At 34.2% G+C, this 12500-nt stretch overlaps 1 protein-coding gene across 1 annotated transcript in view; it reads right to left on the bottom strand.

The window, feature by feature from the left end:
• LOC137654674 (mucin-2-like) overlaps window positions 1-7507 on the bottom strand; it is a 145005-nt gene extending 137498 nt beyond the window's left edge. The window contains exon 1 of the mRNA XM_068388537.1: window positions 7100-7507. Coding sequence (XP_068244638.1) covers window positions 7100-7202 — 103 coding nt within the window. The 5' untranslated portion in view covers window positions 7203-7507. The remainder of the gene's footprint in view (window positions 1-7099) is intronic.
• Between the last annotated feature and the right edge of the window lie 4993 nt (window positions 7508-12500).

The raw sequence follows: 12500 nt of genomic DNA, 5'->3' as shown, positions 1-12500 counted from the left end.
CACACAAGAGTTCCAAAGCCTAGTAATATAGAAAAATGCGGACAGGTAACACTAAATTTAATTAAATTTTCTTAATTTTTACATTCAAGCAATTAAATGATACTGTTCTGTTGTAGAAATATTTGGCAACCTTATCCAGAGGCATTATACCGATGGTGTCACCTCCGTGTACGAAAAACTTAAAGTATATTCATGGGTATTTTACGTTCCCTCCTGAGTCCAATTCCTTAAGAGCTACTGCATGTAAGGTATAGCAACCTTTTCGCACGGAAGGAATGTTATGTGACTCAGTCCTCTGATGCACGAGCAAATAACTCGGACTTTACATCGCTGGTCACATTATGGAGATCTGATTTCATACTCACAATTATGCTGTATTGTAAGAAATTTTCCATGTATGCTTGTCCTATATCTGAAAGCCTAAGAAATGTAACTGATAATCAGTATGGCCTTACGGGACTTAATCCTGAAGAAAACAGACGAGACAACAGGAAAAAATTATTATAACCTAAAAGAAAACAATATGTATTGCATAAGTCTTGTAATAACAGTATTAAAACCAATAGCCTTGGGATGGCTGACACTTTAAGACAAACAATTATCTTTAAGTTATCATAGAGCTACATATAGTAATAATGGTAAGAAGTATTTCCTTGGATGTGATAAAAATCCTATTGACTCTCCCAAAATTCTCCTGACCTAAGAGTTCTTATTCAAAGACTGATAAATTTAGGATTAAATGTTAACGACTGAGGATTTTTGGTGCTTATTATTATTATTATTATTATTATTATTATTATTATTATTATTATTATTATTATTATTATCACAAGCTAGGCTATAGGCCTTGTTGGAAATGCAAGATGCTATAAGTCCAAGGGCTCCTACGAAGAAAAATAGCCCAGTGAGGAAAGGATACAAGAAAATAAATAAACTACAAGAGAAGAATAAACAATGAAAATTAAATATTTCCAGAACAGTAACAACATTAAATCAGATCCTTCACATATAAACTATAAAAACTTCAAAAACAAGAGGAAGAGAAACAAGACAGAACAGCGTGCCCAAGAATACCCCCAAGCAAGAGAACTCTAATCCAAGACAGTGGAAGGCCATGGTACAGAGGTTAGGGCACTACCCAAGACTAGAGTACAATGGCTTGATTTTAGAGTGTCCAACTCTTAGAGGAGATACTTACCATAGCTTAGAATCTCTTCTACGGTTCTACCCTTACCAAGTAGAAAGTAGCCACTGAACAATTACAGTACAAAAGTTAACTCCTGGAGCGAAGAATTGTTTGGTAATCTTAGTGTTGTCAAGTGTATGAGGACAGAGGAGAATATGGAAAGAATAGGCCAGACTATTCGATGTATATATAGGCAAAGACAAAATGAGCCGTAACCAGAGAGAGAGGGATTCAATGTAGTACTGCCTGGCCTGTCAAAGGATCCAATAACTCTCTAACAGTAGTATCTCAACGGGTGGCTAGTGCCCTGGAGAACCTACTACCTACTCACTTCCAAAAAAATATTTAAGATAAAGACGGTGGAACTAGAAAAAATATATGCAGAGGGATGATGTATGGGTCTCTATGGTACCTTTCCATCCTCCCAGAAGCTAGAAATCTTTTATCTATGAGACATTTTCGTCGTTACCTGAATCAAAACGTCCCCCACAGTAAAAGAGCTGCAATTTGGCCTTTCTTTGTCAATCTTGTTTTCCTTGGCATAAAAACGCCTTAGTGATCATAAATCTTACAATTGTTCATAAAATTTATATTATATCAATTACAAATCGTTATCTAAGACAAAACCTGATTTCAAGTGGTACTCTAGAAAATCAAAAGAAAGCTCGGAATTATCAGTAGCTATTTTTTAAACTCAATTCGATAACCTAGTTTGAAAAATGATCTTGTAGGAACTAAGATGTCCGTTGTAAATTAATTAGTTTCCCAAATAACACTAATCACAAATAAAAGGAAATATTTAGAAACATTCATATTTGGCATAAATATGAAATACTTTAGATACATAACGAAATACAGTATTCTTAACTTTCGAAAAGAGGGATTTTGCGGAACTTTATTTAAGTAAGTTCACTGTTTAAAACAGACATAACACATAATTTTCTCATAATTCAAAATCTAACAGATAAAGACACGATAGAAAATAGTAACGAAGATTTTGAAAGACTTAAAACATGTTATTCGTTGGTAGGGAAGCAATAACCTTGGACATATTTTAGATAAAAAAAAACTGTCTCCATCAAGACTGACAGCAGTCATTTCATTACTCGATAGTAATATCATATTCAAGTGTGCTTCTGATTTGGTCTCCTTTGAAACAGCCCTTTAAAAAGAAACTTCTTAGATTGGGTGCATGAAGAAAAATCAGGGTAAACTTATGACAAAAAGAAAACGAAAATAATTGAATAGATTGACAAATTGAAATGATAAGCCAGATTAGGATAGGCATACTCAAATTATCTAAGAAAATCATTAGAAGTCAGGGGAGAGTGAAATCCTTGATCATGTCTTCGGTAAAATTAGGTCAGGTAATTCTCGCTGTCAATGAGCTTCATTGACTGTCAGACCATGACCTCCAAGGTCAGGGAAGCTTTACAGAAGAGATACTTTTGTGACGATTTTCTGCGAGATGATTTTGTCTACCTAAGGTGTTTTGGGACCTATAGGTCTATCTGCTGAGTCATCAGCAGCCATTGTGTTACTTGAGATTTGAACATACTTCAATGAAATACAATATATTCATCATTTCTTTTTATATACATGCTGAAGGATATTGTTTCCCTTATTTCTCTTTTTTCATTTTTGTTTTACATAGAAGGAATCAAGGAAGCGTAGACCAATAATCGAACATGTATTTAGTATATAGTATCTCTGAGCATATCTGACATATACGAATTATTAGACTAACTCGATTTGCCAGAACTCGGAACACTGTCATTCGTAAAGTGTTTGATCTAACCAGATTTGGTGCAAATCAGAGAACTGTCATTACGAGTTTATTAATCTAACCTGATATACTAAAACTTGTGCTACAGTGACATACTTGATTAGATTAACCTAGTTCATTACAACTCGAAGCCATGGAATATGCAATGTGTTGAGTGTAGGTTTTCATAAAACTCAGACCGCACTGACATATGCTATTTCTATTTGGTATACCTCGAAGCTTAAGACAGCAAATATTGGAAGTAATATTATTATATAAATTTTCAGAAAAGTATGATTAAGCTTTCACAAATTCTATTCTAAAAATTTGAAGGTCGCGAAAAAATGTACATCGCGCCCCGAAAAGCATGAACTACTCAAAGTAAATGAAATTTAGCCTAAGTGTAAGAATTTTGTATAAATACTACGTTTGATATAACTGACAGAAGAGCAGGAGCCGCTCGATTCTCAAAATGAGAAACCCAAACTCATAGAAACGTCACAATTTCTCACCTATTGCTGAAATAAAGAAATCCGAGAGAGTTTGAATATGTATAAAATCAAATGGTGCTAATAAATCTACCATCTTTCAAGGGAATGGAACAAAGACAGTCCATGGGTCACTGAAACATGTAAAGAGGCTTGAAACTACTGTAGTTCATAGCATCCATTACATCACAGCTTGAGATTCTGTACTGTGCATAGAAACATAAAGATAGCACCCGATAAGCATGCAATCAGTTCCTGGGAGAGCATCCTCTGATTAGGTGCTTGTAAACAGATAGAAAAAATATTATCGGTGATAACTATGTAACTTCAAAAGACATGTGTATATTTAGAAAGATACAATTTTACACTTACATGGAGCTGTGACTGACAATGGGTTTCTCCCAATACTAGTTTTCAAAACCACAAGTCTATATCACTTGCAGACAAAGAAACTAAAAAACTCAATCCATGAAAATCAGCAAAAAAAAAAAAAAATTAATTCTTTCCTGGTAGGAATTGCCCATTCAGTATAAAAGTGAATCTAGAAGCATGTCAGTGCTTTCTATTAGTCAGACAAAGGGAGGATTTTCGGATTGTGAGTAAGTACAAAGATAACTGTGATATTTTATGAATGAAGAACACATTCAGTGTTCCAGTCGTTACTGTGTAGTCAAAGGCTGCTCTAAAAGCGAATCTCCCCCGAGCATGGAGAGGCACTACAGCCGTGTAATTACAGTCACAGAACAGCAAATACCTTAATAAACGGAAGGATGGGTTTTCTGAAAGATTTAACTGAAGATCCGATATAAATATAGGCTATTTCTGCTATGGCTATGGCTACAGTGCTCTGCTACAGATAAGAATGAACAAAAGAATAAAAAAAAAAACGTGATTGATGCGTGCATGTGTGTTTGTGTGTCCTGTTGCCGAAAAAAAGAATAATCTTTTACCTTTTTTCGTTACCTTATCTGACAAAAAATTTATTATTTTCATTTTTCATTGTCCAGTCTAAGGAGGTCGAAGACTGCATGACAATTGTTAAGGGCTCAGAAAATTCTCTGGCTTTCTCAGTCGATGATTGGTCATAGACCAAGGTTAATTACAGCAAGAATAGGTTTTCTTTTAGTCACCTGACTATAAAGTTTGCATAGGTTGTGACTAGTCGCCATCTTTATCACCATCCACTAGCAACAAGTCAGCATCTAGTCTGGAAACAGTCTGCGATTGCAAAGGTAGTCGCTAGCCGACATTACTCCAGACTAGTGGGAGACTATTGTGCATGAGCACTAGGGTTTTTTTTACAGTTTTAGTTGGGTAAATAAAGTCTGAATCTATATTTCTCATTACACATACCTACTGTAATAAACAACAGAGAATTATAATTAATAAGAATAGACTTTTCTCTAATCACGAATTGTTACTCGTCATACTTCAACATATTCTTCAAACGAGTCATCAGCCAAATAGTCTTTTTGAAAGTGCCAGTATTGTTAACATCAAACTTTCATAAACATTTATTGGCTAGATATTATATTACCATTGGTAAACTTTACAAATATTCCATCAATTACATTGCAATTAAAAGAGCCTCTCTCTCTCTCTCTCTCTCTCTCTCTCTCTCTCTCTCTCTCTCTCTCTCTCTCTCTCTCTCTCTCTCACTAACGAAAGCAACGTTTGCCATATAAAAGCCGTATAGGATTTGGACGGCGTTCAATCATAACAAAAGACAACATTAGTGCTTTCACAAAAAAAAAAAAAAAAAAAAAAAAAAAAAAAAAAAAAAAAAAACTCCTGAATTGGCACAGATGGGACATGCGTACGAAAGTACGAATATTCAAGAACCACCCATTTGTATAATTTGAACATTTGTAGTAAATACGTTGCTGGAATCTCGATATTTCGATTACTTCTCAATAACAATATTTCTTCTTTTCATATCTATATTTCTCATACAGGGATCTATTGAATGGGATAAGTAATTGATATAAGCTTGGACAGAACGGCTCTGTGAAACAGAACTACAGTTTCATCTAATCTAGCAATTGAAATAGGTTATAGAATTAATCTCAACCGTAAGTATGAGAGAGAGAGAGAGAGAGAGAGAGGGAGAGAGAGAGAGAGAGAGAGATTAATCTACAATTAATTAAGAGCAGTCACCGTCGGGTCGTGTTTGAAATTACATATATATGACCAATGCAAAAGAATAGTCGCCATTAAAAAAGAAAAAAAAAAAAAAATTAAGATAATTTTCAATAGCCAACTATAACCGTAGACAATCGTAGACGTCTCGCACAAAGTCGTTTGCACTCAGCGACCAGGTGGAGAATACCCAAAAGACCTGTCTGTCTCTGACTGCCGCCGACAAAATTTTTGGGTGTGCAATTATTGTCACCAGGAAAGTCGCAAAGACGCTAATTTGTGCCGAGTCGTGTTCAAAGTCGCGTGTGCGTAACCTTGACACTAGAAGAACGAAGGTTTTCAAACCATGACACAAAGCTGCCAAGAAGAGTTAGAATTTAATTAAACCTGAACGTAAAATTACATTTATTCAATACAGCTTTAGTTGCCTCTTCCTTTCTCAAGTAATGTAATATCGAAAGAAAACGATGATGTAATCCGTCAGAATATTTAATAATACATTTATGTATATGCACATAGTAACAATGAATGTAAGAAGTGGAATAGAGTGAAAGTCATGCTAGCATGCCTGAACCTTAAAAAGAAAATTACAAACATTGGGTAAAACAATACTTCATCTTGTGACGCTAAAAACTCCGTGCCCTCCTCTCTCTCTCTCTCTCTCTCTCTCTCTCTCTCTCTATATATATATATATATATATATATATATATATGCATATATATATATATATATATATATATATATATATATATATATATATATATATATATAAATATATATCATTTCACAGTCTTCCATAAAAGTATTATTATCATGTAAGAAGTTTTCGGATAAACATCTCCCGTAAAAACATCACAAGATATGATTTATAAATCAGATCGTTCACTCATACCACCACAACAGTTTAACTAAATTCATGCTTGTAGGAATAAACTACCTTGCCTGAAAATTAATAAATGACAAAGAAATCAAATTATGCATGTTGCATAAGATTTTTTTTTTTTTTTTTGGATAATTCTGACCATCCTTTACATTCAGATCTTCCTGGACAGTTCCATCCCGTTCGTAAAACTGGGCGTGCAGTTAATTCCAACAGTCAGGCCTTCTCCATCATGAGGCTCAATAGTAAACAGTGTTCTGGAAGTTTTATTCCAGTTGTGACAAAGTTGTGGAATGATCTTCCTAATCGGGTAGTTAAATCAGTGGAACTTCAAAAGTTCAAAGTTGCACAAATGTTTTCATGTTGAACAGGCTGACTTAAGTCTTTTTATAGCTTATATATGACATATCTGTTTTAATGTTGTAATTGTTTTTATTTTCCCTGTTGGAGCTCTTGGGCTTATAGCCTCTTGCTTTTCCAACTAGGGTTGTAACTTAATATAATAATAATAATAATAATAATAATAATAATAATAATAATAATAATAATAATAATAATAATAATAATATAAAAGTAAGAATCATGGTAATAAGGGTTGTTATACCACGGCGTCACACAAACGAATCCGTTTCAACCTTACCTGGTATATGAGCCGCTGTCTGGGTTCCTAAATGAGCCAGTAAGACGTAAACCGCTGACAGAGGCACCCTAGGCCTTCTCCTCATTCTTGTGCAATGTCTCATGCCGCATCACACTTAGTCACGTCACGGATATATCCTCATTGACGCCCATTCTTTGATTTCATGGTTGTTTTCAGTAGGGAGTACTCGAGAAGTTTGACAGCGTTACTAAGATGGGCTTTTTAGGAATAAGTGACACTGCATGCTGATTTCATCTTCGTAATTTTTCATTTTCAATATAATAAAAATGCCTTCAGGCAGCTAATAGTTTCATTTAACCAGCATTGTATTTCTTTCAATTTGCAACCGGCACTGATTTCAAATTACTATATTGATATGAAAGAGGCTTATCCTTGGAATTCCAACGTTTGCAATGGTCATGCGAAAGCCATATCAAAACTAAATAATATGTCACGCATAAAGAAAAATAACAAAGTATTTTTGTTTAAATAACGACTGTGATTCTAACTACTACCACGGGCTGATGGACTGCAACAGCATCCTTTTAAGATTACGTATCTCTGTAGACGACACTTGGCTGTCGTTCCAGTAATCGCTAATTCACTGCTAATATGACCTACGGCAAGCAACTGCATTCCCTATCGACTAGGAGTACCGCCAACTACAGGTGAATCAGAAAAAGATCACATGGAGCCAGGTGGTTTGCCCAAAGTGTCGTACGGCAAAATTGCAAATCGATCTTGGCAATTCTTTCGCTTATCTGAAATCTCCTGGTTGCGCCTTGTGGCTGATTCCAGGATATTAGCGTTTGTCAGTTATCATTTCCAATGAGGACTCTGACATACTTCTTTTAAAATTAGGAATGAGACCGACGCTGGTAGCCATAAATTCCTATTACTCTGAGGGGAAAACTTTTACGTCGGTTCAAGATCCATAATCATTACCCGGCTCGCTCATGTGTGCGAACCTGGTGTTTAAAAGTCCTTATTTATCTGTTTTATTTTTGTTTACAGCCTCGCTTTAAATTGCACCAAGATCGAGTATTTAGAATTTGTTCTTAGACATACAGTATAGTAAGCTATGCAAGTTACTTTGAGTTGAGGTATTTTAATTATTTCTGGTTCACAACGTAAAATTCCGTCTCATTTTAAGATATCCGTCGTATCTTTCCTTCGAAATGCAATTGTTTTATTTTAATAACTTACACTGGTTAACTCACAACCTATGGTGAATATAATAATTTGTCATGTGACTATCTTGGGAAATAAAAGTCATCGATCGTGCAATGTGCTACAAAAGAACAGCACAAACCAGAGTAATGTTGAAAAAGAATAGTAATATTAATTGGTATACAGAGCTGAATAAATATGAAATCTGAACTATGAAAAAAATAACATAACACAACGTATGATGATGAATCATGACAAGAAAATTTATGACACACTTCGGAGTTATTGGAAATTCTTCTACTCGCCACGTAATGTTAGCCTACCTCAATTTTGTTTATTTTTAACAAATATAATTTATTCTTTGTAAAAGATAAAACTTCGTCGAAGAAAATTGGAACTTTCTCTGTGTCGAGTAAAAAGAATGCAAATTAATTGTTGTACAAACGCTTCATTTCTTCTTATTCCTAAACTTCTCTTTATTTTAGAAATGACGGAAATTGAATTTTCATACAATTATACGATCATATATCTTCGAAGTAGCTATAATTAAGTTCGTCATTCCTGACAGATATCGTGCACCATTTAGTAAAACAATTATCCAAAAAAAGTTTCGTATATAAGCTACTTTTGGAGAGTGAGTTTACGATGTATTTATGTATATGTGTGTTTATTACAGCGCATGTTTTGCCGTTCCTGAAGCATTAAGTGGTATGTAGTTACAGATAATCCTTAATTTAATTACAACGTAGCCAATATAGGAAGCGAGACAGAGGCACTAATATATAAATGCTGACCTTATCAATAGGACAATAGTTCATTACATAAAAGAAGGTTAAAATGTGAGGGTTTTAGAATTGCCGGTAGTACTAAGCCATCCAGACAGATTGCCTGCTCTCTCTCTCTCTCTCTCTCTCTCTCTCTCTCTCTCTCTCTCTCTCTCTCTCTCTCTCTCTCAATATATATATATGATGTTTAACCTTTATCAGATTTCGAATTAAACCTTTTATTTAATATTTTGAAATTAGTTTTTTTAGCGTTTACAAATACATTTGAAAATTACACCATTTTTTATTCAAGCATAAGGAAACCCAATCATGAGGGGCCATATTCCTATCGCTTTTCTCACCCGAAAATGTGCTAGAGTAACCTTTCGCAAAGTTGACCGGAGATAGAGAAGAGCCGGCAATGTTTGCCACCGTTGCTTAGCAACGGCGTCTCTAACAAATTCATCCCTCCCACCTGTCGCACTTGAAGCCGCTAACGGTCGAGGGCGACCGAATTTCTTGGTAACTTTCGAAAAATCTTGAATCTCTCTGGACTTTCCGCTGTTTCGAGGATGGTTGCATTTCGTTATTATTATTGTTATTATTACTTGCTAAGCTACAGCCCTAGTTGGAAAAGCAGAATGCTATAAGTCCAAGGGCCCCAAAAAGGGAAAATAGCCCAATGAGGAAAGGAAACAAGGAAAAAAAATATTTCAAGAACAGTAACAACAATAAAATAAATAATTTCTACGTAAACTATAAAAACTTTAGCAAAACGAGAGGAAGAGAAATTAGATAGAATATTGTGCCCGAGTGTATCCTCAAGCAAGAGAACTCTAACCCAAGACAGTGGAAGACCATGGTACAGAGGCTATGGCACTACCCAAGACTAGAGAACAATGGTCTGATTTTGGAGTGCCCTTCTCCTAGAAGAGCTGTTTACCATAACTAAAGAGTCTCTTCTACCCTTACTAAGAGGAAAGTGGCCACTGAACAATTACATTGCAGTAGTGAACCCCTTAGGTGAAGAAGAATTGTTTGGTAATCTCAGTGTTATCAGAGGACTATTCGGTGTAAGTGTAGGCAAAGGGAAAGTGAACCGTAACCAGAGAGAAAGATTCAACTTATTACTGTCTGGTCAGTCAAAGGACTCCATAACTCTCTAGTGATAGTATCTAACCGGGTACTTGGTGCCCGGGCCAACCTATTACCTATCACACTAAGATGCCCAATGATATATAGTTGTTACTTATATCAAAACTTTCGATCGTGCTCAGCTGTTATCTATTGATGGGCGGTCGAAATTCATTATCTAGATTTTCCGTTAATGGTCAGAACTTACGATAAGCTACTGGAGAAGTTTCCGAGTGTTCCAAAATGCCATAGTGAAACAATTTGACATTTTAGTAAAAGATAGATCATTCTTTACAGTTACCGATGCTATTCTCTGAAAGGAAATTAATTCTCTATGTAAATTATCTATATAGTTTTTATATATTCAATTTACGGTTGATTATCAACATGCTGCTTAATATATATTTGCCGTTTTATTCATATGTATATCTACATGATATATTTGGTTATATACATTATTATCATAAATGCATGTGAAGTTCTTACTTTAAATAGGAATGAAAAAAAATCATAATAACGCATCTACTCTATCTTGGGAATAACGTACCTAAAGAGGAAATATATTTAATAAATTCATCTCTCTGGACCAGGATTTGGACCTATTTCTTTGATTCTATACAGAACTGGACAAATGACTTGTTCATTAGGCTATCAATCGAAATGTAAGTCGATACTAACTCTGGTAAACGCCATTTAATCGATTCAACGAGTTTTTCACTTAAAATATAAATCAGCTCATCTCCACCATGCCAAGCACTTGATCCACTTATTATATTCTATTCCTCTTTGGCTATGTTGTTCTTAAGGTAAAATGGATAGGCCTACGGTATCGATAACAATGTAAATTTTGATATTTGACATTACAAAAGTCACGTATTTTAATGACAAAATCATCATTAGCAATCAGCTGTCACAGTGGAGAGGGGTTTATTTAAATTTTAGATACAAACATCCGAACTTGACTTGATAATGTACGCCCTAGTCACCTAGGGCAAATTCAGTAACAAATTATATCTACAAGTCGAATGTCTAGTATCACTTCAGAGCCATACTGTAGGTTCACATCCTGATCGTATAGTAGCACTTACAAATATAGGCTAATTCCTCTTTACGAATGTTATTCTGACGGTAGAGTGAATTCGGTACTAACTGCCAATGGGGGATTAATATTTGAATGGATATATAAAATATGTTCCACACATATACTATATATATATATATATATATATATATATATATATATATATATATATGTATATATATGCATATATATATGTATATATATATACATACATATATATATATATATATATATATATATATATATATATATGTATATATATACATATGTATATATATATATATATATATATATATATATATATATATATATATATATATATACATATCTATACATATATATCTGTAGGTCTCTCTCTCTCTCTCTCTCTCTCTCTCTCTCTCTCTCTCTCTCTCTCTCTATATATATATATATATATATATATATATATATATATACATATATATATATATATATATATATATATATATATATATATATATATATGCTGCATGCGTGTCATATATAAACTATAAAAAGACTTATGTCAGCCTGTTCAACATAAAAATATTTGCTGCAACTTTGAACTTTTGAAGTTCTACTGATTCAACTACCCGATTAGGAAGATCATTTTACAACTTAGTCACAGCTGGAATAAAACTTTTAGAATACTGTGTGGTATTGAGCCTCATGATGGAGAAGGCCTGGCCATTAGCATTAACTGCCGGCCTAGTATTACGAACAGGAGGGAATTGTCCAGGAAGATCTGAATGTAAAGGATGGCTAGAATTATGAAAAATCTTATGCAACATGCATAATGAACGATGGTACCAAATATTAACATCTAGATCAAGAATAAGAAATTTAATAGCCTGTAAGTTTCTGTCCAACTTATTGAGAAGAGAATCAGCTGCTGAACACCAGACAGGAGAACAATACTTAAAACAAGGTAGAATGAAAGAATTAAAACACTTCTTCAGACTAGATTGGTCACCAAAAATCTTGAAAGACTTTCTCAATAAGCCAATTTTTGTGCAATTGAAGAAGACACAGACCTAATGTGTTTCTCAAAAGTAAATTTTCTGTCGAGAATCACACCTAAAATTTTAAAAGAATCATACAAAGTTAAAGAAACATTATCAATACTGAGATCCGGATGTTGAGGAGCCACTGTCCTTGGCCTACTTACAATCATACTTTAAGTTTTGTTAGGATTCAACTTCATACTCCATAATTTGCGCCATGCACTAATTTTAGCTAGATCTCTATTAAG

Source organism: Palaemon carinicauda, chromosome 15 (assembly GCF_036898095.1).
Source record: "Palaemon carinicauda isolate YSFRI2023 chromosome 15, ASM3689809v2, whole genome shotgun sequence".
NCBI classification, from domain to species: domain Eukaryota; kingdom Metazoa; phylum Arthropoda; class Malacostraca; order Decapoda; family Palaemonidae; genus Palaemon; species Palaemon carinicauda.
Note: the sequence above shows the minus strand (reverse complement) of the source record. Positions and strands in the feature narration are given on the sequence as shown.